Source organism: Macaca mulatta, chromosome 7 (assembly GCF_049350105.2).
Source record: "Macaca mulatta isolate MMU2019108-1 chromosome 7, T2T-MMU8v2.0, whole genome shotgun sequence".
NCBI classification, from domain to species: Eukaryota; Metazoa; Chordata; class Mammalia; order Primates; family Cercopithecidae; genus Macaca; species Macaca mulatta.
In genome coordinates, this window is record NC_133412.1 from 175381999 (window position 1) to 175409572 (window position 27574).

Sequence of the window (27574 nt, forward strand, 5' to 3'; positions counted from 1 at the left end):
AGCTCAGTGAGTAGGAATGGACCTAACTTGCCTGTGCTTCTGTAGGTCCACAGGAAGTACACAGGGGAAGACTTCGATGAAGATCTGCGGACAGTATTGAGACGCTCTGGCTGTAAAAATGAAAAGATAGCATTTATAATGGATGAATCTAATGTATTAGATTCTGGATTCCTGGAGCGAATGAATACCCTTCTGGCCAATGGAGAGGTAATTAGGTGACGTGTTGCGTTGCGTTACGTGTTACCGGGGGACCAGTAAGTCAGCCCTGTGCTGTTTCCCAGGTGCCTGGTCTCTTTGAAGGAGATGAGTATGCCACCTTGATGACGCAGTGCAAAGAGGGGGCACAGAAGGAAGGCCTGATGCTGGACTCGCACGAGGAGCTCTACAAGTGGTTCACCAGCCAGGTTATCCGTAACCTCCACGTCGTGTTCACCATGAACCCGTCCTCGGAAGGACTCAAGGACCGGGCAGCCACATCGCCAGCACTTTTCAACAGGTATGCGGACCTTTACTTGGCTCTGGGTCGGGAAAGTCGGTGTCCTTCCAAGGGGCAAAGCCTGCCCTTCATACCTGTTTTGAAACGTGGGCCTCTTTCTCAGGTGTGTGTTGAATTGGTTTGGAGACTGGTCCACCGAAGCACTGTATCAGGTTGGCAAAGAATTCACAAGTAAGATGGACCTGGAGAAGCCAAATTACATCGTTCCTGATTACATGCCCGTTGTGTATGATAAACTGCCACAGCCACCATCCCATCGGGAAGCCATTGTGAACAGCTGTGTGTTTGTTCATCAGACTCTTCACCAGGTGGGTTCAATTTTCAGATCAACACATAAAACACAGAACTAACCATCATGCTAACATAAAACTAAATTGCTATAAAAATAGACCTTAAGGCCAGGTGCAGTGACTCATGCCTGTAATCCCAGCACTTTGGGAGGCCAAGGCAGAAGGATCGCTTGAACCCAGGAGTTCAAGACCAGCCTGGGCAACATGGCGAGACCTCATCTCTACAAAAAATAAAAATAAAACTAGCCGGGCCAGGCGCGGTGGCTCAAGCCTGTAATCCCAGCACTTTGGGAGGCCGAGACGGGCGGATCACGAGGTCAGGAGATCGAGACCATCCTGGTTAACACGGTGAAACCCCGTCTCTACTAAAAAATACAAAAAACTAGCCGGCCGAGGTGGCGGACGCCTGTAGTCCCAGCTACTCGGGAGGCGGAGGCAGGAGAATGGCGTGAACCCGGGAGGCGGAGCTTGCAGTGAGCTGAGATCCGGCCACTGCACTCCAGCCTGGGTGACAGCGCGAGACTCCGTCTCAAAAAATAAATAAATAAAAAAAATAAAAAATAAAAAAATAAAACTAGCCAGGCCTGGTGGTGGGCACCTGTAGTCCCAGCTACTCAGGAGGCTGAGGTGGGAGGAGGTTACATTGAGCTGAGATCACACCACTGCAATCCAGCCTGGGCAACAGAGCAAGATATAGACTCAAAAAACCATAAATAGACCTTAGGAGGGCACTTCATATTTGACATTGTACTGTTATTTGTAAAGGAAATAGTTGTTTCTTACCTCTTGCCTCCTTAACAACGTCTCATTCTTGTCACTGGGCTGCAAATTCTGGAGCCATCTAACACTTTAGTGCCCCCACTGACTCTGCCTCTAATAAAGTGATCTCCTTGGCCTGTTTCTCCCAGTGCTGCTGTATGTTCAGGCCCTTACTCTCTACTGTAGACCAGGAATCAGCACACTTTCTCTTTAAAGAGCCAGATCGTAAATGTTTTAGCCTTTGCAGGTGGAGTAGTCTCCAGCACAGCTACTCAGTGCTGCCATTGTAGGGCAAGAGCCTCCAAAGACTGTATATTTGTGAATGGGTGTGACAGTGGCCAGTAAAACCTCATTACCGAAAAATGCAGGACTTGGCCTGCTAGCCGTATTTTGCTAATCCTTGCTATAGATTTTCTGTAATAGAAGCTTTCAGTCTACTCCTCTCTCCCGGAAGAGGTTTGTGACATCCATTCTGAGCTTGTAGGTGTCCTGCTGCCCAGTCCCTGCAGGCCGTCTCCATTGCCCTTGGAATGTCTTCCAGCCCCAGCTTCCCCTGGTAGTCTGATCATCTTGCTGTGCTCCAGAAATCAAGGGACCAGAGCAGCTTCTCACGTCAGGCCTGCCTTGCCCCTTTCTTGCTTGTGTCATTTCTTATTAATAAAAGGTGGAAGCAGGCTAGCTAACCTTTCTGTAGTAACTGACATTTGTGATGCCTTTCACATAAAGTACACCTCTAAAGTTGGCATAATCACCATCCTCAGTTTAGAGAAGTTAAGGGGCTTAGAGAAGTTTGGAAGTGTAGGGGGCGTCTCGAAAGCTCTAAGTGGCTGAGCTGAGGCCCAACTCGAGTGTTCTGGCCCCCGAGGGCTGGGCTCCTTCTGTCATGTCACACCCGTCTGCCAAGACCAAACTTGTTTTCTGAGGTTAAGTCACAGAGTTTCCCGAAGAGTGAGAAGATGTAACTGTTTTCTGAAAGGCGAATGCTCGACTAGCAAAGCGAGGCGGCAGAACTATGGCCATCACCCCTCGCCACTACCTGGACTTCATCAATCACTACGCCAACCTGTTCCACGAGAAGCGGAGCGAGCTGGAGGAGCAGCAGATGCACTTGAACGTGGGGCTCAGGAAGATCAAGGAGACAGTTGACCAGGTGCGCCACAGGCACAAATTCCTCACGGGAGTGAGCTGCAGTGAGGACCCCTTTCCATGTGATTTCTGCACCTTTCTCGTCTCAGAGTGTGGGCTTTGCTCTTTAGGTAGAAGAACTGCGTCGCGACTTGAGGATAAAGAGCCAGGAGCTGGAGGTGAAGAATGCAGCAGCCAATGACAAGCTGAAAAAGATGGTGAAAGACCAGCAGGAGGCTGAAAAGAAGAAGGTATGGTGTCAGGGAATTCTGCCTGTACGGACTGGGCATTTTCAGTCTCCAGAGAGTAGGAACTGTAGTTCAAAATGGGTCTTAGGGTTAGAGAGTGTGAGAGTGTGTGAGTGTGTGTGTGTGTGTTGGCAGAGTGAAGAATGTTGTTTAGAATTTACTCAGCAAATTAATGCTTAACCCATACCTAAGCCATCCTTCCTTTCTAGGTTATGAGCCAAGAAATCCAGGAACAGCTGCATAAGCAGCAGGAGGTAATAGCAGACAAACAGATGAGTGTCAAAGAAGATCTTGATAAGGTGGAACCTGCTGTCATTGAGGCCCAGAATGGTATGTAAAGACTGTCAGAGCTTTGACGTCTAGGAAGGGTGCTCTTCCTCAACATTACTGTGGAGTTCAGGTCACTGAACATCGCACACACGCTTCCCTCAAAGGTTCTGGTTATGTATGTTTCCAAAAATATCATTAGTAACCATCTGAAGCTTTTTCTGAGTGCTTGAGACTGTCTTCATCTCTTAAAGCAAAGTTCCTATAAAGCTAGATTGTATGTACCATAGTGAAACCCCTCTCATAAAAGAAACTTCACAATATAAGCTTTATGTCAATAATACATTTTTAGAGATCTGCTGATAATAACATAAATATGCTATTTATCCCTGAGTTGAATTTCACCAAGAAATACAAAATATTCAGTGTGACTGTCTTGTAATTATTTCTGAGTGCTCTGGCTATGACCCAGTTGCTAATTTAAGTATTGATAGCAGTCACTTACTTCTCTTTTTCCATTCCTTACATGCCTATAAGATGCTATAGAAATAGGGCAGGCCTGGCGCGGTGGCTCACACCTGTAATCCCAGCACTTTGGGAGTCCGAGGTGGGCGGATCACGAGGTCAGGAGATGGAGACCATCCTGGCTAACACAGTTAAACCCCATCTCTACTAAAAATACAAAAAATTGGCCGGGCGCGGTGGCTCAAGCCTGTAATCCCAGCACTTTGGGAGGCCGAGATGGGCGGATCACGAGGTCAGGAGATCGAGACCATCCTGGCTAACACGGTGAAACCCCGTCTCTACTAAAAAATACAAAAAACTAGCCGGGCGAGGTGGCGGGCGCCTGTAGTCCCAGCTACTCGGGAGGCTGAGGCAGGAGAATGGCCTAAACCCGGGAGGCAGAGCTTGCAGTGAGCTGAGATCCGGCCACTGCACCCCAACCTGGGCGACAGAGCAAGATTCTGTCTCAAAAAAAAAAAATAATACAAAAAATTAGCCAGGCGTGGTGGCGGGCGCCTATAGTCCCAGCTACTCGGGAGGCTGAGGCAGGAGAATGGCATGAACCTGGGAGGCAGAGCTTGCAGTGAGCCGAGACACTGCACTCCAGCCTGGGCAACAGAGTAAGACTCCATCTCAAAAAAAAAAAGAGATGGCCGGGCGCGGTGGCTCAAGCCTGTAATCCCAGCACTTTGGGAGGCCGAGACGGGCGGATCACGAGGTCAGGAGATTGAGACCATCCTGGCTAACACGGTGAAACCCCGTCTCTACTAAAAAATACAAAAAACTAGCCGGGCGAGGTGGCGGGCGCCTGTAGTCCCAGCTACTCGGGAGGCTGAGGCAGGAGAATGGCGTAAAAACCCGGGAGGCGGAGCTTGCAGTGAGCTGAGATCCGGCCACTGCACTCCAGCCTGGGTGACAGAGCGAGACTCCGTCTCAAAAAAAAAAAAAAAAAAAAAAAAAGAAAGGGCAATAACCTGCCACCCTATTTTAGTTTGCAGTTTATGCAGTGATTAAGACTGCTGTCAGCCAAGCAAGGTGGCTCGCATTAATCCCAGCACTTTGGGAGGGTGAGGCAGGAGGATTGTTTGGGGCAGGACGACCGTTTGAACTTAGGAGTTTGTGACCAGCCTGAGTCTGGGCAACATAGCAAGACCCCCATCTCTATTTTTGAATAAATGAAAACAAAATAAAAAAAAAACAGTGCTCTCTTCTTGCCCACTAGTATTTAACCAGTTTCAAATAACCCACTTATCTGTAGTTTTTACCTTATACAACAAGATGAATTCAAAGGCACCATCCAAGCTATAGATTTTCATTCAGAGTTGGATTTGGACGGTAATTTTTTTTTTTTTTTTTTGAGACGGAGTCTCGCTCTGTCACCCAGGCTGGAGTGCGGTGGCGGGATCTCAGCTCGCTGCAAGCTCCGCCTCCCAGGTTTACGCCATTCTCCTGCCTCAGCCTCCCGAGTAGCTGGGACTACAGGCGCCCGCCACCTCGCCCGGCTAGTTTGTTTTTTTTTTTTTTTTTTTTTTTTTTTTGTATTTTTTAGTAGAGACGGGGTTTCACCGTGTTAGCCAGGATGGTCTCGATCTCCTGACCTCGTGATTCACCCGTCTCGGCCTCCCAAAGTGCTGGGATTACAGGCTTGAGCCACTGCGCCCGGCCTGGATGATAATTTAATGTAGTTCTCACCTTCTAAATAATTACTTAAAATTGATCTACAAAAGTTTCAGCCTGGAAAACTTTTTCAGTGTATAGCAGTCGTGGGCCATTGTTTTTGTTTTGCTTTGTTCGAGACAGGGTCTCACTCTGTCCCCCAGGCTGGAGTGTAGTGGTGCAACCGTGGCTCACTGTAGCCTCAGGCTTCCATGTCAGACGATCCTCCCACCTGAGCCTCCTGAGTAGCTGGGACTATGGGGGCGCACCACCACATCCAGCTAATTTTTGTATTTTTTGTGCAGTCAGGGTTTTGCCATATCGCCCAGGCTGGTTTCAAACTCCTGGGCTCAAGCGACCCACCTGCCTCAGCCTCCAGAAGTACTAAGATTACATGTGTGAGCCACTGTGCCTGGCAGCCATTGTTTTAGAACTGTTAACTCCACATCTTTACTCATCCCTCTAAATTGTAGCAAATTTAAAATGTCTGTTGAAATTGTATGAAATAAATGCACAATTACACTTAAAAATATTCTTGTCAGGGCTCAGTCGCTCACACCTGTAATCCCAACACTTTGGGAGGCTGAGGCGGGCAGATCACCTGAGGTTGGGAGTTCAAGACCAGCCTGACCAACTTGGAGAAACCCCACCTCTACTAAAAATACAAAATTAGCCAGGCATGGTGGTGCATACCTGTAATCCCAGCTACTTGGGAGGCTGAGGCAGAATTGCTTGAACCCTGGAGGCAGAGGTTGCATTGAGCCAAGATCGTGCCATTGCCCTCCAGCCTGGGCAACAAGAGCGAAAACTCTGTCTCCAAAAAAAAAAAAAAATGCAAAAAATTAGCCAGGCGTGGTGGCAGGGGCCTGTAATCCCATCTTCTTAGGAGGCTAAGGCAGGAGAATCGCTGGAACCTGCGAGGCAGAGGTTACAGTGAGCTGAGATCGTGCCACTGCACTCCAGCCTAGGCAACAGAGCTAGACTCTGTCTCAAATAAATTATTGTCTCAAATAAATATTAAAGGTAATATCCTGCTTTTTAAGGAATGCTTGCATTTTGTAAGATCTTCGTAATCATTTAAGAGATCAGCTACTTACCCTATTCCAGAGGGTTTAATACAGAAAAGTCTCTCATTTCTTAGCTCTTCTGAGCAGCTAGCTGTCCTTTCTCTCATTGGAGTTGGAGCTCCTGACTGTTTGGTTCATTCTCACCATGCTTTGCTCTGTCTTCTCCCACCCGTCGACCCTCATCCACTCCTGCTGCCACTCAGCTGTGAAGTCGATCAAGAAGCAGCACCTGGTAGAGGTGAGGTCCATGGCCAACCCTCCTGCTGCAGTGAAGCTGGCGCTGGAGTCCATCTGTCTGCTGCTGGGGGAAAGCACCACGGACTGGAAGCAGATCCGCTCCATCATCATGCGGGAGAACTTCATCCCCACCATCGTCAACTTCTCTGCAGAGGAGATCAGGTGAGAAAGTGGAAGTGCCAAGGTATTGCCAGAAATTGAAATCAGTTGTTTAGGCCAGGCACGGTGGCTCACGCCTCCAGTCCCAGAACTTTCGGCTGTTCAGGCCAGGCACAGTGGCTCACGGCTCTAAAACCAGAACTTTTGGAGGCCAAGGCAGGTGAAGTGCTTGAGCCTACGAGTCGAGACCAATCTGGGCTACATGGTGACACCCTGTCTCTACAAAAAATACAAAAATGAGCTGGGTGGGGTGGCATGCACCTGTAGTCCCAGCTACTTGGGAGGCTGAGGTGGGAGGATTGCCTGAACCCAGGGGATCGAGGCTTCAGTGAACCGAGATCACGCCACTGCACTCCAGCCTGGGTGACAGAGCAAGACCCTGTCTCGCTTTTTAAAAAGAAAGAAATTGTTCAAGTGTTGAGAGCACATTTCCAGCTTTTGCCTGAGAACCAAGGGTCAGTCTCGCTCATCCCCAGTGGTCAGTCACTAGGGCAATGAGATGACAGCTGGCTCTGGTCTCTTCCATTTTAATTTTATGAAAACTCTTCCTTGCTTTTGTCCCGCATGTGCTTAGAAATATCATTCCTCTCTTACAGTGACGCCATAAGGGAGAAGATGAAGAAAAATTACATGTCCAATCCAAGTTACAATTACGAAATTGTTAATCGGGCTTCCCTGGCTTGCGGCCCTATGGTGAAATGGGCAATCGCACAGGTGATTAACACAGCCAAGAGCTCCCATGTGAAAGATAACCTCATTTTCTGTCACTTAAATAACAGTTATCAATTGGTTCTTCCCAGCTTAACTATGCAGACATGTTAAAGAGAGTGGAGCCCCTACGCAATGAGCTGCAGAAGCTGGAAGATGACGCCAAGGACAACCAGCAGAAGGCCAACGAGGTGGAGCAGATGATCCGAGACCTGGAAGCCAGCATCGCCCGCTACAAGGAGGAATACGCTGTCCTGATCTCAGAGGCCCAGGCTATCAAGGCAGATCTGGCTGCTGTCGAGGCAAAAGTAAGATTATCATCATTCATCCTCAGTCTTTCCTGCCGTGGAAGCAGAGATTAACACACTTTAGGCCGGGCGCGGTGGCTCAAGCCTGTAATCCCAACACTTTGGGAGGCTGAGGCGGGTGGATCACGAGGTCAGGAGATCGAGACTATCCTGGCTAACATGGTGAAACCCCGTCTCTACTAAAAATACAAAAAAAAACTAGCCGGGTGTGGTGGCGGGTGCCTGTAGTCTCAGCTACTTGGGAGGCTGAGGCGGGAGAATGGCGTGAACCCGGGAGGCGGAGCTTGCAGTGAGCCGAGATCACACCACTGCACTCCAGCCTGGGAGACACAGCGAGACTCCGTCTCAAAGAAAAAAAAAAGGCCGGGCGCGGTGGCTCAAGCCTGTAATCCCAGCACTTTGGGAGGCCAAGGCGGGCGGATCACAAGGTCAGGAGATCGAGACCACAGTGAAACCCCGTCTCTACTAAAAATACAAAAAAAATTAGCCGGGCGCGGTGGCGGGCGCCTGTAGTCCCAGCTACTCAGGAGGCTGAGGCAGGAGAATGGCGGGAACCCAGGAGGCGGAGCTTGCAGTGAGCCGAGATCGCGCCACTGCACTCCAGCCTGGGCAACAGCGTGAGACTCCATCTCAAAAAAAAAAAAAAAAAAAACACACTTTAACACGCGCTGCATGTACCATGCTGGCCTCAGTGAATTCGCTCTGTAACATCTGTAAGGGCCCAGAGCACTTTTTTTCCCTGGAAAATAATACACACTTGAGTATTCACTATTCACTAAGTGTTGTTAATTCGGATAGATTGATACAAACTGGATGCTTTACAGCCATTGAATCCCCCACTGGCAGCTCCAGACCTGTTTGCTCTGCTGCCTGAAGGCCTCACTCCGCACTCAGCCTCTGTCCCGCTGAGATTCTGAGTCGTGTGTGGTCATTAGTTATGTATGATCTGGGTCTTATCTCCTTTGGGATTGTGAACAACTTGGGCACGTTTCTAACCCACCCAAAACCCTGCACATGATGTGGATGAACCAATTTACAGGATTCGGTATAAATCCTGAAAGGCCTGATCCCTGAGCATCTTGTTCGGTTCTCCTTTTAGGTAAACCGAAGCACTGCTCTTCTGAAGAGCTTGTCTGCTGAACGTGAACGATGGGAAAAAACAAGTGAAACTTTCAAAAACCAGATGTCCACCATTGCTGGGGACTGTCTCTTGTCGGCTGCGTTCATTGCCTACGCGGGTTACTTTGACCAGCAGATGCGTCAGAACTTGTTCACTACCTGGTCCCATCACCTCCAGCAGGCCAACATCCAGGTGAGAATCACGGGGAATTCAGAAAGGATGTGCGAGCAGTGTGAGGCAAGCTGGTGTTTAGTGCACAGTTAGAACGCCCCATCTGTGGCTTCGAAGAGGAGGAAAGGTAACGGCCTTGCCTTTCAGTTCCGTACAGATATTGCCAGGACGGAATACCTTTCCAATGCGGATGAGCGTCTTCGCTGGCAGGCCAGCTCCTTGCCTGCTGATGACCTGTGCACAGAAAACGCCATCATGCTGAAACGGTTCAACAGGTACGAGCTCGGGTGCCAAGGAGAGGCTCGGGAAGAACGTGGGTGGTGATCTTGAATGTTGTTCAAAATACACCCTTGTTTGAAGAGAGGACTAGAAAATGGGACGTGGGCATACAGTGCTGGCAGCTTGATGCTCCTCTGACGGTGGGGCGTGTGCTGTTCTCTTTATTGTCAAGTGTCTGAGTTATTCTGCAGTGAATGCTTCTTGTAACCTTCTAAAATTGATTGGCAGGGGCCAGACACAGTGGATCACGTGAGGTCAGGAGTTTGAGACCAGCCTAGCCAACATAGTGAAATCCTGTCTCTACTAAAAATACAAAAAAATTAGCCAGGCGTGGTGGTGTGTGCCTGTGATCCCAGCTACTCAGGAGGCTGAGGCAGGAAAAACTCTTGAACCCAGGAGGCAGAGGTTGTAGTGAGCCAAGATCATGCCACTGCACCCCAGCCTGGGCAACAGAGCGAGACTCCATGTCAAAAAAACATAAAAATAGGCTGGGCACGGTGGCTCACACCGTGATCCCAGCACTTTGGGAGGCCGAAGCGGGTAGATCACGAAGTCAGGAGTTTGAGACCAGCTTGGCCAACATATCTACTAAAAATACAAAAAATTAGTGGGGTGTGGTGGCAGGCGCTTGTAGTCCCAGCTACTCAGGAAGCTGAGGCAGGAGAATCAGTTGAACCCGGGAGGCAGAGATTGCAGCAAGCCGAGAGCGCGCCACTGCACTCCAGCCCGGGTGACAGTGCGAGACTCCATCTCAAAAATAAATAAAATAAATAAAAATAAAATTGATTGGCAGGGTTGTGTTTGGGGGTGGACATTCAAACAGTCCTCTGTTACAAGAACTGAAAATAGCTAGTTAAAGGGGAAGTGCTGCCTGTTTTTCTGTTTAGGAAGGACAGAATAAGAACGGGGACGTAACTGCAGTGAAGATGGGCTAGGTGCTGAGAGGGCGCCATGTCTCACCAGGTGGCGCCAACAAGAATATGAATCGATCAGTACACCCTGTGCACAGGGCTAGATTTGCCTAAATGACCCTTTCACCTAGGAGTTCCACTTCTAGGTGTTCATTCAACAGTAGCTTGGCCTGTGTACAAAATGGCTAATCTAAGAGCAAGTGTGTCCCAGCTGAAGACTGGAGATAACTCAGATGGTCCTCCTGAGGGCCCACCACACTGCGGTGCTGGGCAGTCTTTACAGGACATTCGAATACAGGCTGGACAGGTGCAGAGCAGGTGGTAGAGGCCTCCCCCGAGGCCACAACACCCACACTGACACATGTGTCTGTAAATGCTTAGACCTTCTCTGTAAAGACAGACGAGAAACTGGTAAAAGCCATCACCTGGGGAAGGGACTTTGGGGACCAAAGAACAGGGTCCAAAAGGCAGAGCAGCGTGGTTCTTCTCAGCATATGCCCTTTGATAGTTTGAGTTTTGTAGAAGCTTGTGTGTATTACCAGCTAGGTTTTTTCCACGTTTTAACTGGCTAGACTATAGGTACTTCACATTAGCTTCTTTGTGCCCTTCTTTCCGCATTTGTAGAGTGGTTTGATAACAGTGTCAGCCTCGTAGGGCTGTTAGGAGGATTACCTGAGATAGTGTCTGTAATTTGACACAGTCCCTGGCAATTTAAATTCTGTGTAAAGTTAATCCCTTGGTGCTGCTCAGCGTCGGTGTTGATACCGGCTGTCTAGAAGGATCGTAAATACGAAAAAGCTATTCTAACAGTGCCAGATGCTAAGGGAGGACGATTGTCCCAGAAGAAAAAGGATTTTTAACCATGGCCCTCCTGGTATATGACTCAAGCTACCTCCTCATGCCAATAATTCTTCAAAAGGATGATGTGATGTTAGCATTAAGCATGTAAGCTTTGTTGGTAAACCTGAAAGCGTCTCTGGAAAGCACCCTCGGGTGGCGGTAACAGCCTGTCCCTCTCATCAGGGACTTGGCTGACCATGATCCTGTGCTTTTCCCATTCAGTGTTTCAACCTTCTCTTCTGTGGCCTCATCCTCAGGTATCCCCTGATCATTGACCCCTCTGGACAGGCCACAGAATTCATTATGAATGAATATAAGGATCGTAAGATCACACGGACCAGCTTCCTGGATGACGCCTTCAGGAAGAACTTAGAGAGTGCACTGCGATTTGGGAACCCCCTTCTGGTCCAGGTTGGTGTTGACCTTTGAATTCTTGAAACACCGCATTCAAGAGTGAATTCCTTTTTGGGGACTGCATTTAGTTTTCAACTTTGTAAGACTTCACGTTGTATCAGAAGGATAAAGCTTTGAGATGGTTCTATAATAGATAAATTTGGCAGAATCATTATTTGCATTTAAAATTCTATTCAGTGGTGGGGCAAGGTGGCTCATGCCTGTAATCCCAGCACTTTGGGAGGCCGAGGCGGGTGGATCATCTGAGGTCAGGAGTTCAAGAAAGCCTGGCCAAACCCCGTCTCTACAGAAAATACAAAAATTAGCTGGTTGAGGTGGCGGGCACCTGTAGTCCCAGCTATTTGGGAGGCTGAGGCAAGAGAATCACTTGAACCCGGGAGGCACAGGTTGCAATGAGCCGAGATCGTGCCACTGCACTCCAGCCTGGGAGACAGAAAGAGACTGTATCTCAAAAAAAAAAAATTATATTCAGTACAGCCATGAAAACCAAGAAACAGCCAGGCGTGGTGTCTCATGTCTGTAATCCCAGCATTTTGGGAGGCCAAGGCAAGCAGATCACAAGGTCAGGAGATCAAGACCACCCTGGCCAACATGGTGAAAGCCCATCTCTATTTAAAATCCAAAAATTAGCCAGGTGTGGTGGTGCACACCTGTAGTCCCAGCTACTCAGGAGGCTGAGGCAGGAAAATTGCTTGAACCTGGGAGGCAGAGGCTGCAGTGAAACGAGTTCATGCCACTGCACTCCAGCCTGGGTGACAGAGTGAGACTCCGTCTCAAAAAAAAAAAAAAGAACTAGAAAAATGTTCAAGAAACAAGAACAAGGAACATGTTCCTTTGCAGGAACATGGATAGAGCTAGAGGCCATTATCCTCAGCAAACTAATGCAAAAGTGGAAAACCAAGTACCAGTTGTTCTCACTTATAAGTGGGAGCTAAATGATGAGAACACATGGACACATAGAGGGGAACAACACACACTGGGACCTTTCAGAGCATGGAGGGTGGGAGGAGGGAGAGGATCAGGAAAAACAACTAATGGGTACTAGACTTATAACCAAGGTGGTGTAATAATTTGTATAATAAACCCCCATGACAAGTTTACCTATGTAACAAACCTGCACTTGTATTCCTGAACTTAAAAGTTAAAAATTTGTTTTTAAATACAGCACGTAAGGTCACTAGGAAGCATCAGATTTGCAACAAGATGAATTCATTATGCAAATTGAAAAAAATTTAAGAAATGAAATACAATGCCGTTCAGAGGGTCTGTATCAGCACTGTCCCCCAGAACTTTCTTCAGGGGCAGGAATGCTTTATGGTCCACACTCTCCAGTGTGGTAGCCACTAGTCTCAGGTGGCTTATACTGAGCACTTCCCACGGCTAGTGTGACTAGGAACTGAGTGTTTAATTTTTTGTTTGTTTGTTTTTTTGAGACGGAGTGTTGCTCTGTCTCCTAGTCTGAACCTCCCAGGTTCAAGCAGTTCTCCTGCCTCAGCCTCCCAAGTAGCTGGGACTACAGGCATGTGCCAACACCCCCAGCTAACTTTTTAGTATTTTTAGTAGAGATGGAGTTTCACCATGTTGGCCAGGCTGGCCTTGAACTCCTGACCTCAAGTGATCTGCCTGTCTCAGCCTCCCAAAGTACTGGAATTACAGGCATGAGCCACCACGCCTGGCTGAGTTTTTAATTTTAGTTAATTTTTTGAGACGGAGTCTCGCTCAATCGCGCAGGCTGGAGTGCAGTGGCGTGATCTCAGCTCACTGCAAGCTCCGCCTCCCGGGTTCACGCCGTTCTCCTGCCTCAGCCTCCCAAGTAGCTGGGACAACAGGCACCCACTGCCACGCCTGGCTAATTTTTTGCATTTTTAGTAGGGACGGGGTTTCACCATGTTAGCCAGGATGGTCTCGATCTCCTGACCTTGTGATCCGCCCACCTTGGCTTCCCAAAGTGCTGGGATTACAGGCGGGAGCCACCGCGCCTGGCCAATTTTAGTTAATTTAAATGTAAGTAGCCACACATAGCTAGTGGCCACCATACACAAGTGGTGGGTGGCTTTTGGGAAGGTATGCTTATCTAAAGTAGGACAGCAACATAGCATTTGGGTGAAGATAAAGTTACAAAGCCCTGGCCATCAAGTTCCACCCGTGTGCTGTGCAGGATGTGGAAAGCTACGATCCAGTTTTGAACCCAGTGCTGAACCGTGAAGTGCGGCGAACAGGAGGGAGAGTGCTGATCACCCTCGGGGACCAGGACATAGACCTGTCGCCATCGTTTGTCATCTTCCTGTCCACCCGGGATCCAACTGTAAGGAATGGGACTCTTCTTCAGGGAAATCTGGCAGGATTTGGTTTTGAAGCTGAATTAAAACAGACTGTTCTGTTATCTATTTTGGCAGGTCGAGTTCCCACCAGATCTCTGTTCCCGGGTTACTTTTGTAAACTTCACAGTCACCCGTAGCAGTTTACAAAGCCAGTGTCTAAATGAAGTACTTAAAGCAGAAAGACCTGATGTGGATGAGAAACGATCTGATCTTCTTAAACTTCAAGGTAGGATCTGGACCTGTGGCTGTTAGATGGTTGGTACAGGTGAAGGGGCTGAACTTTTAAGTGACTAGGATGTTCCACGTTTGTGGCAAACACTTCTGAAGTATTATTGCAAACTCTGGATGTTTTCATTTAAGGGGAATTTCAGCTCCGTTTGCGTCAGCTGGAAAAATCTCTACTACAAGCTCTGAACGAGGTGAAAGGACGCATTTTGGACGACGACACCATCATAACCACTCTGGAGAACCTGAAGAGAGAGGCTGCAGAGGTCACCAGGAAAGTTGAGGAGACGGACATTGTCATGCAGGAGGTGGAGACCGTGTCCCAGCAGTACCTCCCGCTCTCCACCGCCTGCAGCAGCATCTACTTCACCATGGAGTCCCTCAAGCAGGTGGGTGCCTTGGCGGCACAGAGGCTGGCCGGCCCCGCACAGTAGCTCGTCGGCCACGCAGAAGTTCGGCGGGTGCCAGGGGAGCTGTCTCACGGCTGCCCACTGCTTCCTTTCAGATACACTTCTTGTACCAGTACTCCCTCCAGTTTTTCCTGGACATTTATCACAACGTCTTATATGAGAACCCGAACCTGAAGGGCGTCACCGACCACACACAGCGCCTGTCCATTATAACGAAGGACCTCTTCCAGGTAGAGAGCGAGGTCCTCAGCCGCTCCCCGGCGGGGGGAAGCAGGGTGCTGCTTCTCTTATGGAACAACATCGTCTCCTGCTCTTGTCCCAGGTGGCATTTAACCGAGTGGCTCGAGGCATGCTGCATCAGGACCACATCACCTTTGCCATGCTGCTGGCAAGAATCAAACTGAAGGGCACTGTGGGGTAAGAGCACTCACGCCCGCAGGAGGATGCCATCTTGCTGGTGGCCCACAAGGGTTTCATGATCAGATACGTGCTTTTATTTTTTCTTTTATTTTTTGAGATGGAGTCTCCCTCTGTTTCCCAGGCTGGAGTGCAGTCGTGCAGTCTCAGCTCACTGCAACCTCCAACTCCCAGGTTCAAGCAGTTCTCCTTCCTCAATCTCCTGAGTAGCTGGGACTACAGGCGCCTGCCACCACCCCAGGCTAATTTTTTTTGTATTTTTAGTAGAGACAGATTTTCATCACGTTGGCAGCCCAGCCTGGTCTCAAACTCCTGACCTCAAGTGATCTGCCTGCCTTGGCCTCCCAGAGTGCTGAGATTATAGACATGAGCCACTGTGCCTGGCCTGTTTTTTCTTTTCTTTTCTTTAAATCACAACTGTTATTTTAGTGACAGTGGGAATGAACATGAGGGACCCTAGCTAACCTGTTGCACCCTTCGCAGGGAGCCCACCTACGATGCAGAATTCCAGCACTTCTTGAGAGGAAATGAGATCGTCCTGAGTGCTGGCTCCACCCCGAGGATCCAGGGCCTGACTGTGGAGCAGGCGGAGGCGGTGGTGAGGCTGAGCTGCCTTCCCGCGTTTAAGGACTTGATTGCAAAGGTTCAGGCAGACGAGGTGATTGTTCTTTTGAATGTTCCCAGTGAAAAATGTCGGCCTTTTCCCAGGAAATGTCAGGAATCGCATGTTGTATAAAACCCAGAATGTCGGCCGGGCGCGGTGGCTCACGCCTGTAATCCCAGCACTTTGGGAGGCCGAGGCGGGCGGATCACAAGGTCAGGAGATCGAGACCACGGTGAAACCCCGTCTCTACTAAAAATACAAAAAATTAGCCGGGCGAGGTGGCGGGCGCCTGTAGTCCCAGCTACTCAGGAGGCTGAGGCAGGAGAATGGCGTAAACCCAGGAGGCGGAGCTTGCAGTGAGCCGAGATCGCGCCACTGCACTCCAGCCTGGGCGACAGAGCGAGACTCCGTCTCAAAAAACAAAAAAAACAAAACAAAAAAAAATAAATAAAACCCAGAATGTCGTGTCTGCGTTCTCGCGTCAGACTCTTGCGTCAGTCCCCCGAGGCCGGCCCTGCCCCATGGGTGCTTCCACTGTTGTCTCCACAGCAATTTGGCATCTGGCTGGACAGCAGCTCCCCGGAGCAGACCGTGCCCTACCTCTGGAGTGAAGAAACACCTGCAAGTAAGCCCCGCTGTGGTTTTCTTTCTGAACCTGAATGTAAAGTTGGGTTTTGCTGCTTAAACGGATGCTTTCAAAACATGCAAAGTTACTAGCCTGGGCAGCATAGGGAGGCCCCATCTCTACAAAAAATACAGCCTTGGCTACACCTGTAGTCCCATCTACTCGGGAGGCTAACGCAGGAAGGTCACTCGAGCCTGGGAGGTCGAGCTTGCATGAGCTGCGACTGCGCCACTGCGCTCCAGCCTGGGCAGCAGACAGAGACCTGTCTCTGAGTGAGTGGTCACTGATGCCCAAGATAAGTGTTTCAATGTTAAACTTTTTAAGGAAACCACTTAGGGAGATCGCTTCTAGATAGGTGTTGGCTTAGAGGTAGATCAGAAATTTCCAATTCCTATTCATCTCATGCTTGAAGACCATAAGAGAACTAGGTGGGGAGCTCCTGCCTGATGGTAAGGAGTTAACTGGCTGTATTCACGCTGCAGAGGAATGGAATGCCATCAGCCGGTTTTGAGTGTGTTAGCCAGACCCTGGGCTAGCCAGGCTGAGGGGAAGTGTCAGACTGTGGAGGGCAGAGCGTGGACCCCCCTCCTGAGTACGTTCAGGTGTTTTCAGGAAGTCAGCAGGTGTTAGTGTAGTAATTTAAAAATCAGCAAACGGCACCTTGTCCTATGGAGACATCCAGGTGGTAAGTGTTCTCATAGGTGTGTCCTATGAGGGCTCACGGAAGGCACAGGAGATGTGGCTGAATTTCCTGATTTGAGCTGATCCTGAAATACTGCGTGGGGTGCTTTGGGAAGAACGCTGCAGGCAGGGGAGGGTGTCTCCAAGTCCTTGCTTCCACCCAGCACCCACCCCTCTGTACCTGTTTCAGCACCCATTGGCCAGGCCATCCACCGCCTGCTCCTGATCCAGGCTTTCCGGCCCGACCGCCTGTTGGCCATGGCCCACATGTTTGTTTCAACAAACCTTGGGGAGTCTTTCATGTCCATCATGGAGCAGCCGCTCGACCTGACCCACATTGTGGGCACAGAGGTAATGTCCTGATACAGCCCAGGCGTCTCAAGAGACTCCACGCCCACCTCCCCAACCACAGCTGTCAGCAGCCCTGGCGTCTCCTGTCACTCCAGGCTACAGTCTGCTCCTAAGACCAGGAGCTCGCTGCAGATTCTCAACCGGCTGTGTGGTGCCCACACCTCTGGACCCCGAAAGAACATCTCAGGCCCCTCACTCGGGGCGCTCCTTTCCCTTGACAGGTACACACTATTTGCTGGCAGCGCTGTAACTTCTGCTTTCTCTGTTTGCAGGTGAAGCCCAACACTCCTGTCTTAATGTGCTCTGTGCCTGGTTACGACGCCAGTGGGCATGTCGAGGACCTTGCAGCCGAGCAGAACACGCAGATCACTTCAATTGCAATCGGTAAGGGCACTTGATGGGCTTCATGGGCTGGAGCCCTGCAGGATTCGTGGTGGGCATTGATGACCGCGGCTGCCACTGCTGACACTAAGTTTCCTTGCGCCAGGCTCTGCAGAAGGCTTTAACCAAGCAGATAAGGCAATCAACACCGCTGTGAAGTCGGGCAGGTAGGCCTGTTCTCTTTGGCTGAAGAAAGCCTTAGTCCCCAGGCATTCAGGCAGGCAGCCTGGCGTGTTGTGTGACTCTCACGTTGTGTGTGCAGGTGGGTGATGCTGAAGAATGTGCATCTGGCCCCTGGGTGGCTGATGCAGCTGGAAAAGAAGTTGCATTCCCTGCAGCCGCATGCCTGCTTCCGACTCTTCCTCACCATGGAGATCAACCCCAAGGTGGGTAGTCGAAGGGGTGGAGACGTTGCAGGCTGGTGTGGCAGTCCTGTCAGCGCCCGTGTCCACACCCGAGCCGTAACGGGGGCCGCGCTCTCCCTTAGGTGCCGGTGAATCTGCTCCGTGCGGGCCGCATCTTTGTGTTCGAGCCACCGCCAGGGGTGAAGGCCAACATGCTGAGGACGTTCAGCAGCATTCCCGTCTCACGGATATGCAAGGTAAGCACCTTGTCCTCCTAGCGTGCTTTCTCCATAGAAGCTGAAGCCCAGTGCCATCACCAAATGCAGAAGTGGGTCCCTGGGCGTCCCAGAAGTGCCATGCAGTGAACTGCACAGGTGCTTTTGCTTTTCGGCTGTAGGTAAAATTTCCTTCCTTGGCCAGGCATAGTGGCTCACACTGGTAGTCCCAGCACTTTCGAAGGTCGAGGCAGTAGGATCATTTGAGCCCAGGAGTTCAAGACTGTCTGGGCAGGCCAGGTGTGGTGGCTCACTCCTGTAATCCCTGCACTTTGGGAGGCCTAAGTGGGCAGATCACTTGAGGTCAGGAGTTTGAGACCAGCATGGCCAACATAGTGAAACTCCGTCTCTACTAAAAATATAAAAAATTAGCCAGGCGTGGTGGTGGATGCCTGTAGTCCCAGCTACTGGGGAGGCTGAGGCAGGAGAATTGCTTGAATGCAGGAGGCGGAGGTTGGCAGTGAGCTGAGATCGCACCATTGCACTCCAGCCTGGGCGACAGAGCGAGATACCATCTAAAAAAAAAAAAAGACCTGGCCGGGCGCGGTGGCTCAAGCCTGTAATCCCAGCACTTTGGGAGGCCGAGATGGGCGGATCACGAGGTCAGGAAATCGAGACCATCCTGGCGAACACGGTGAAACCCCGTCTCTACTAAAAAATACAAAAAACTAGCCGGGCAAGGTGGCAGGCACCTGTAGTCCCAGCTACTCGGGAGGCTGAGGCAGGAGAATGGCATGAACCCGGGAGGCGGAGCTTGCAGTGAGCTGAGATCCGGCCACAGCACTCCAGCAGCCTGGGCGAAAAAAAAAAAAAGACCTGTCTGGGCAACATAGTGAGATCCTGTCTCTCTCTCTAAAATTTCCTTCCTGTGAGCAGGTTGAAAAGTAAAAGCCATGTTTGATTATGGGGTGTGATTAGGTCCCAGAGGAGCAGCTTCTCCCACGGAGAAGCTGGGACTCAGCGTTGTGTCCCCAGGTGGCGGACAATCTCCTCTCCCCCAGCACAGGCCCCCGGAGACCAAGCCGAGCCCTCCCAGGTGCCAAGTGAAAACCAAGACTCTTGGGCAAGAGAAGGGCAGGGGTTTCGTTCTGTCAATTCTGTTCTATTTTGTGCCATATCCACCTTTTCTGACATTCTTAGAAACTCTGTCTTCTGTAGATTTCTTTTTTTTTTTTTTTTTTTTTTTTGAGACGGAGTCTTGCTCTGTCACCCAGGCTGGAGTGCTGTGGCCGGATCTCAGCTCACTGCAAGCTCCGCCTCCCGGGTTCCCACCATTCTCCTGCCTCAGCCTCCCGAGTAGCTGGGACTACAGGCGCCCGCCACCTCGCCCGGCTAGTTTTTTTTTTTGTATTTTTTAGTAGAGACGGGGTTTCACCGTGTTAGCCAGGATGGTCTCGATCTCCTGACCTTGTGATCCGCCCGTCTCGGCCTCCCAAAGTGCTGGGATTACAGGCTTGAGCCACCGCGCCCGGCCATTCTGTAGATTTCTTATTGGCTGAATAAATTCTCTGATGGCCTCATTGGATGACATCTCTATTAATAGAAAAGTTGGCATACTTTTCTCCTAGCAACAGTACTCGTGTGAATTTGCTGCCATCATCAGGATGTGGAGAGCTCTTTGTAAAGCTTTGACTCTGACCTAGCCTCTGCGCTGTTCTTGGAGAAGTGCTGCTATCTAATGACTGTACTCGGTCACTTTCCTCACCCAGTCTCCCAACGAGCGTGCCCGCCTGTACTTCCTGCTGGCCTGGTTCCACGCCATCATCCAAGAACGCTTACGATACGCACCACTGGGGTGGTCAAAGAAGTATGAGTTTGGAGAGTCTGACCTACGGTCAGCTTGCGATACAGTGGACACGTGGCTGGACGACACAGCCAAGGCAAGTGTGGGCTGTGCCAGGACAGGCAGCGGATGTGCACCTGGGAAGGACGCTGCAGGGCGTGGTGCTGAGAGGCCAGACTCAGCTTGGAAGAGCGAGCTGACCGCTCATGACCGCCAAAGCCTAGCGGGCCATGGGGAGTGAGGAGGAAAGCTGTGCCCCTCGAAAGGGAGCCCCGGGCATGCCCGCCTCCGACCACACACGAACCCTGCTTTTCCTCCCCCAGGGCAGGCAGAACATCTCACCGGATAAGATCCCGTGGTCTGCACTAAAGACCTTGATGGCCCAGTCCATTTATGGTGGGCGCGTGGACAACGAGTTTGACCAACGTCTGCTCAACACCTTCCTGGAGCGCCTGTTCACAACCAGGAGTTTCGACAGTGAATTTAAGCTGGCATGCAAGGTTGACGGGCATAAAGACATTCAAATGCCAGATGGCATCAGGTATGCTGCTGCCTGCTGGAATGGAGACAGTTGTGACGTCAGAGCGTCTGGTGTCACTCAGAGGTAGCCTCTAACATCGTTTCCAAACGCACTGGTTTTTTAGGCGAGAGGAGTTTGTGCAGTGGGTGGAGCTGCTCCCTGACACCCAGACGCCCTCCTGGCTGGGCCTGCCCAACAACGCCGAGAGAGTCCTCCTTACCACACAGGGTGAGTGATGAGGGTCCTCCCCACACGCGGGGGGGTGGCGAGGGTGCCCACACATGGGGTGGGTGGCGAGGGTCCTCCCCTCACGCAGGGTGGGTGGCGAGGGTCCTCCCCTCACGCAGGGTGGGTGGCAAGGGTCCTCACACACAGGGTGAGTGTGCGCTGCTGTCCCAGGGCCCTCCCTGGTTATGCTGGGTGTGGCTCTGTCAGCCTCGGCCTCCCTGCCAGTCTCCAGCTGCTCCTAGCTCCACTCGGAGGGGAGGCAGGGGAAAGAATTGGCTCTAACAGGGATCTTTTCTGCAGCATCAACTCAGTTCTAGAGAAGAGCCTTGATATTTATGTAAATGAGCCTAGAAATAACATAGAGATTTTCATCTCATATTGAAAAGCAGTTACTGGCTGGGCACAGTGGCTCACACCTGAATCCTAGCACTTTGGGAGGCCAATGCGGGTAGATCACTCGAGATTAGGATTTCCAGACCAGCCTGGTCAACATGGCAAAACCGCATCTCTACTAAAAATACAAAAATTAGGTGGGCATGGTGGCAGGCACCTGTAATCGCAGCTACTCAGGAGACTGAGACAGGAGAATCGTTTGAACCTGGGAGGTGGAGGTTGCGGTTAGCCGAGATCACGTCACTGTACTCTAGCCTGGGCAACAGAGTGTGAGACTCTGTCTCCAAAAAAAAAAAAAAAAAAAGGCTGGGTTCAGTGGCTCACGCCTGTAATCCCAGCACTTTGGGAGGCAGAGGTGGGTGGATCACCTAAGGTCAGGAGTTCGAGACCAGCCTGGCCAACATGGTGAAATCTCATCTCTACAAAAAATACAAAAATTAGCCGAGTGTGGTGGCAGACACCTGTAATCCCAGCTACTCGGGAGGCTGAGGCAGGAGAATCGCTTGAACCCGGGAGGCGGAGGTTTCAGTGAGCTGAGAATGCACCATTGTACTCCAGCTTGGGCAACAGAGCGAGACTCTGTCTCAAAAAACAAAAACTGTTTTTTTTTTCTTCAAGAGTTGAAAAGTACCTGATATTAAGGGATATTTTAAAACCATTCATCTTCCCTAGAATTTTTTAGCAGTCTTTTTTTCCTTTTCACTTACAAGATGTTTTCTTCAAGACTTCAAGTGCTGTGAGCCACAAGGGACCTTAAAAATTCTCTAACCCAGTGTCTCTCACAGTGTGGCTCCCAAACCAGCAGCAGTAACCTCCCCAGAACTTCTTGGAAATGCAGGTTCCCGGCCGGGTGCGGTGGCTCACGCCTGTAATCCCAGCACTTTGGGAGGCCAAGGCGGGTGAATCGCAAGGTCAGGAGATCGAGACCATCCTGGCTAACAACAGTGAAACCCCGTCTCTACTAAAAATACAAAAAAAAATTAGCCGGGCATGGTGGCGGGCGCCTGTAGTCCCAGCTACTCGGGAGGCTAAGGCAGGAGAATGGCGTGGGCCCAGGAGGCAGAGCTTGCAGTGAGCCAAGATCGCGCCACTGCACTCCAGCCTGGGTGACGGTGCAAGACTCCGTCTCAAAAAAAAGAAAGAAAGAAATGCATGTTCCCAGGCTCTGCCCAGACGCACTCCATCAGGACTAGGGACAGGCCCAGCAGTTGGCCTTCACAAAGCCTCCAAGCACTACACATGGGGTTGACAGTGGCTGATCAAATCTCGACTTTTTGTTACGGGGAAAAATCACGAAAAGCAAAGAAGACAAAGGGGTTGCTGAAGCTCACGGCTAGTTAACAGGATAGTATCAGGCCACCTCTTTAGTCCTGTAGGCAGAACTTCCAGTTATGGGGCTTGACTTTCAGCCGAGGCCACCCTGCAGGGCATCTGTGCCTCCTGTGAGAGCAGCCGTCTCCCACGGAGGATGTGCTTGTAGACCAGCTTTGGGCCCGCAAACTCAGCTGCCCATTCAGAATGAACACATAAGACGGTTGGCAGCTGAGTCATGTGGAGCTGGCGAGGAAGCCCAGGAGAATTGGAGCCCTGGGTACCAAGCATGCTTCCAAGGGTGGGGCAGGGGCATTGGCTCCTACAGAGGCTTGTGCTTAGTACTGGGTGTCACATGCCGGGAGCCCCAGTGTGGCCCTGCACAACTGGGTCCCTGTGAAGGACCCCTCAGGCCTATCATGTCTGCTCTTTGAGCCCCGTACTGTGCCAGCACTGTGCAGGGGACAGCACACCCGTCACCTAGTCCAGTCCCACTTAGAGCACAGCAGCGAGGCCCAGGCTCTGCCTCCCTGCGGTGCAAGTCCCAGAGGCAGCGCTCTTGGGAGCCTGACATTCAGCACTGTGTCGGGGCAGGAAAGGGGAGCTGCCCTAACCCAGAGATCCAGCTGCCCCACATCATCACCAGTCACATCCCAGAGACAAGCCAGGTGCCATGGGCAGGTCTGGAGGGAAAGCCGGGTGATCTGGGCGGGGCCGGAGGGAAAGCCGTGAGACCTGGGCGGGGCCGGAGGGAAAGCCGGGTGACCTGGGCGGGGCTGGAGCACACTACAGGCACCACAAGGCTCGGGGTAATCCCAGCCACATGGTGGCAGTCACAGGTCAAGGGACACCATGGCGACCAGTTTTCTGAGTTAAGAGGGCAGGTGGCACCCTCTCCTGGAGCCCCTCTCGAGCACGCACTCATTCATGGTCGGGCACAAAGCGGGCTGGGGCTTGGCCCAGGTGTCGCAGTGAACCCAGGGTCCTGAAGAGCCTTCCTTGAGTCTTTGGACTCAAGCTGCTGGTTCAGTTTTTTTGTTTTGCTTTGAGACTGAGTCTTGCTCTGTCACTCAGACGAGTGATGCAATCACAGCTCACTGCAGCCTCAGCTTCCTGGGCTCAAGCCAATCCTCCCACCTCACTCTCCCAAGTAGCTGGGACCACAGGTACCACCACCACACCTGGCTTTCTCATTTTTTGTAGAGATGAGGGTCTCACTATGTTGCCCAGGCTAGTCTTGAACCCCTGAGTTCAACAGATGCTCCCGCTTCAGCCTCCCACAGTGCTGGGACTGTCGGTGTGGGCCACTGTGTCTGTCTTGCTGGGTCAGTTTTAAGAGTCATGTACTTGACCTGGTAACAGTTTTTTCTTCTGTATCTGTTTCGTTAGCTTTCTGGTCAGGCCGTTTTCTGTGCTTTAAAAACATATACGACTGGCCAGGCATGGTGGCTCATGCCTGTAATCCCAGTACTTTGGGAGGCCGAGGCGAGCAGATCACCTGAGGTCAGGAGTTCGAGACCAGCCTGGCCAGCATGGTGAAACCTTGTCTCCACTAAAAACACACAAAAAAATTAGCTGGGCCTGATGGTGCGTGCCTGTAATCCCAGCTACTTGGGAGCCTGAGTCAGGAGAATCGCTTGAACCCAGAAGGCAGAGGTTGCAGTGAGCCAAGGTCACACCACTGCACTCCAGCCTGGGTGACAGAGCGAGACTCCATCTCTCTCTCTCTATATATATATATATACGACTGAGCACCTTTCAGATTGCTGCAGTTCCCAGTGCAGACTCACCACGTGGCCTTTACATTCAAGTCCTTTTTCCCTCTGTGATTTCTTACCCGTCCCCTCCCTCCCTCCTGCTGTGACTGTGGGACTATGGGCCAGGTGTGGACATGATCAGTAAGATGCTGAAGATGCAGATGTTGGAGGACGAGGACGACCTAGCCTACGCAGAGACCGAGAAAAAGACGAGGACAGACTCCACGTCTGACGGCCGCCCTGCCTGGATGCGGACGCTGCACACCACCGCGTCCAACTGGCTCCACCTCATCCCCCAGACACTCAGCCACCTCAAGCGCACTGTGGAGAATATCAAGGTAGCTGGAGGGTGGCGGGCCGGCCAGGTCCCAAGGTCCCAGGTGCTGGATATGGTCACAGACCATCGTTCCGTGGATCATTGGTTCCATTGTGCCGGACGGAACGTGCTCACATCCATGTCACCTCAGGGCAGGTGTCTAGCTGAGCCCAGGCATTGGGCAAAATGAGTTGGCCCTTTTGAAGTGGACTGAAAATACTCAGAAGACGGCGAGATAGGCAGACAGCTTCCACAGCGAGCGACCGCAGCCCTTCCTCCCGAGAGGGCCCCGAGAGCTGCGACTCAGGCAGGGCCTCGGCGGGTTTCCGAGCAGCCTCAGCCTCACACAAGCTCGATTCCAAGTCACGCTCTGCCAGAGCTGTCCATGACTCTGGACAGGTCGGAAGCTCTGGGGCTCTCCCCGGAGGCCGAGTTACTTCTGTTTGATCTTTCTGCTGCAGAAAGAACCTCTTCCTAACTTCTCTTCACCCTTTTGAACGATTTTAGGATCCTTTGTTCAGGTTCTTTGAGAGAGAAGTGAAGATGGGCGCGAAGCTGCTTCAGGACGTTCGCCAGGACCTTGCGGATGTGGTCCAGGTGTGCGAAGGAAAGAAGAAGCAGACCAACTACTTGCGCACGCTGATCAATGAGCTGGTGAAAGGTGCGTGAGACGCCCAACTCACGGTGTGGCCTCCGGCGGGCACCTTGGCCTGGGGCCACAGCCTGGCCCAGCCCAGCCACACAGCCCCACGTGCCTGCGGACAGCAGGCCTGGGGGTTTGCCTCTGAGAGCAGCTCTGTGCTCTTACCCTCAAGGTGGGCAGGGGGAGGGGCAGGGATTGGAAATGCTGAAGAATTTGTTTTTCTTCTGTGCTGGTTCGCTGAATGTTGACCAAAATCTTTACGCAACTTCTACAGTTTTTTTAGGGGTCTTCCAAGACAGTGAATGGGGAATGTGGTGGTCCAGGACAGTGACAGACGGTAGTAGGTTACGGCCTGTGAAGAATGGCCATCCCCCAGGACAGTGGAAAAGCAGGGGCAGGCAGGCATGGGGGGGCTTGTCCAAAGTTGTGGGGAGCCCCCAGCATCCTCCTATTTGCCCAAAAAGCCCTAATCACCAGGAACACTGAGCCACTTGTGTGACATGAGTTTATAGCCACGGTTTTACTTGAATGTGATTATGGTCCTGCAGACAGACACACCTGGACTAATTTGACCCTAGAAATTTCACGGTTCTGAGACATGCTCTGGACCAGCCTGAGTTAGAGCAGATACGGAGGTGAGGGCGGCGCCCGGGGCATAAAGCGCAGCCTGGGAAAGGCAGCAGGTGGAGCCGCCAGCCGCCTGTGTGGGCAGCCAGGATGCCGGAGCACTTGCAGATTTGCCGCATCGGTGCTGGGGCAGTTGTGAGAGCTGACGCCCTGCGCTCTGTGCCTTGACTGCAGGGATCTTGCCTCGGAGCTGGTCCCACTACACGGTGCCTGCCGGCATGACGGTCATCCAGTGGGTGTCCGACTTCAGCGAGAGGATCAAACAGCTGCAGAACATCTCACTGGCAGCTGCGTCTGGTGGCGCCAAGGAGCTAAAGGTGAAGGCGCTCCTGACGAGTCTGGGGTGGCCAGCAGCTGTCCTGGGCTGGGGTGGGAGTGGCTCTGGGGACAAACACAGGGCCCAGGTCTGACCTGAGCTCCTTCCCCCGGGGGCTGCCGCTTTCCACAGAACATCCACGTGTGCCTGGGTGGCCTGTTCGTGCCGGAGGCGTACATCACGGCCACCAGGCAGTACGTGGCCCAGGCCAACAGCTGGTCCCTGGAGGAGCTCTGCCTGGAAGTCAACGTCACCACCTCCCAGGGCGCCACCCTGGACGCCTGCAGCTTTGGAGTCACGGGTGAGTGGAGTCTCACAGGAAATACCGGCTCTTCTCTGCAGGTGACCTCGGTGGCCTGAGACCACTGTTCCCAGATATACGCACTTAGGGTGACCCGCTGGTGCTCGGGTGGAGCCGCTGTGTTTGGCAGCCTCTGGGAGCCCTGTGACAGGGTTTGTGTGGCTGTCGTGGTCACCTCAGCCTGGGTTTTGGCTTCCGCCTCACAGGTTTGAAACTTCAAGGGGCCACGTGCAGCAACAACAAGCTGTCGCTGTCCAGCGCCATCTCCACCGCCCTCCCCCTGACGCAGCTGCGCTGGCTCAAGCAGACCAACGCCGAGAAGAAGGCCAGTGTGGTAAGGAAGCGCCACCTTTCCGGGGTCTCCCGCAGCGACCCCTGCAGTAACCACGGGCAGAGGCGCCTCCTTTCTACCCCTGGGTGCTGCTTGCACCTGGAAGTCAGGTTCCTAGAGCAAAACCATTTTGCACCTGTCCCAACCTCTCTCTTGCCAGGGCCCCCATCAGCTGTCCCTGGCAGTCTTCCAGTTTTCTTACTTTTCCCCGAAGCCACCAGTAAACCCCTCTGCTTCTCCTGCAGGTGACCTTACCTGTGTACCTGAACTTCACCCGTGCAGACCTGATTTTCACCGTCGACTTTGAAATTGCTACAAAGGAGGATCCTCGCAGCTTCTACGAGCGGGGTGTCGCGGTCTTGTGCACAGAGTAGAACTAAACTTTTCTAGCTGCCCCTTTCTGTAATAGTGAAAGTTGTTATTTAACATTTATTCATTATTAAAATGTTTGGAAGGTCTGAGCTTGTGACAAGAAAGTGGTTGGTTCGAGGTTGGAGGAAGCTGAATGGAATCTGACGGCTGGGAGTGGTGGAAGTTGGGAGGATACCAGGAGGTATTTGAGAAGGCCGATGGCAGGGCTCCTTTGAGGAAATAAAACACTAAGCATGAGCCGACTCCGCCTCCTCTTTCTCACCTTCGTCCGGGGCAGAGAGCCTTGCCTTCCACGCAGCCCCGGGAGGGCAGCCCACGCCAGCCATGCCCCTCCCCACGCCAGCCATGCCCCTCCCCACCTCGCTTGCATCATGAGTTTGCTCCAGAGCGGCCACAGCACTCATGAATTAAGACCTTCGGACCCCTTCTCAGACACAGACGCAGCCAGATGTGGCTCTGGAAGCCCTGGGGCCTGGGCACAGT

General features: G+C 51.8%; 1 protein-coding gene across 1 annotated transcript in view; it reads left to right on the plus strand.

The window, feature by feature from the left end:
* The window catches only part of DYNC1H1 (dynein cytoplasmic 1 heavy chain 1), a 93567-nt gene extending 66239 nt beyond the window's left edge, over positions 1-27328 (plus strand). Inside the window, exons 46-78 of the mRNA XM_015144508.3 lie at positions 46-207; positions 282-496; positions 600-804; positions 2522-2695; positions 2802-2921; positions 3128-3248; positions 6616-6811; positions 7405-7522; positions 7609-7824; positions 8924-9136; positions 9263-9390; positions 11403-11556; positions 13718-13864; positions 13956-14106; positions 14241-14494; positions 14611-14745; positions 14838-14932; positions 15416-15590; positions 16086-16161; positions 17033-17193; positions 17466-17577; positions 17681-17741; positions 17837-17960; positions 18062-18175; positions 19903-20073; positions 20300-20517; positions 20621-20724; positions 24312-24523; positions 25009-25162; positions 25946-26088; positions 26220-26388; positions 26595-26722; positions 26965-27328. Coding sequence (XP_014999994.2) covers positions 46-207; positions 282-496; positions 600-804; positions 2522-2695; positions 2802-2921; positions 3128-3248; positions 6616-6811; positions 7405-7522; positions 7609-7824; positions 8924-9136; positions 9263-9390; positions 11403-11556; positions 13718-13864; positions 13956-14106; positions 14241-14494; positions 14611-14745; positions 14838-14932; positions 15416-15590; positions 16086-16161; positions 17033-17193; positions 17466-17577; positions 17681-17741; positions 17837-17960; positions 18062-18175; positions 19903-20073; positions 20300-20517; positions 20621-20724; positions 24312-24523; positions 25009-25162; positions 25946-26088; positions 26220-26388; positions 26595-26722; positions 26965-27093 — 5055 coding nt within the window. The 3' untranslated portion in view covers positions 27094-27328. The remainder of the gene's footprint in view (positions 1-45; positions 208-281; positions 497-599; positions 805-2521; positions 2696-2801; positions 2922-3127; positions 3249-6615; positions 6812-7404; positions 7523-7608; positions 7825-8923; positions 9137-9262; positions 9391-11402; positions 11557-13717; positions 13865-13955; positions 14107-14240; positions 14495-14610; positions 14746-14837; positions 14933-15415; positions 15591-16085; positions 16162-17032; positions 17194-17465; positions 17578-17680; positions 17742-17836; positions 17961-18061; positions 18176-19902; positions 20074-20299; positions 20518-20620; positions 20725-24311; positions 24524-25008; positions 25163-25945; positions 26089-26219; positions 26389-26594; positions 26723-26964) is intronic.
* The last annotated feature ends 246 nt before the right edge of the window (positions 27329-27574 follow it).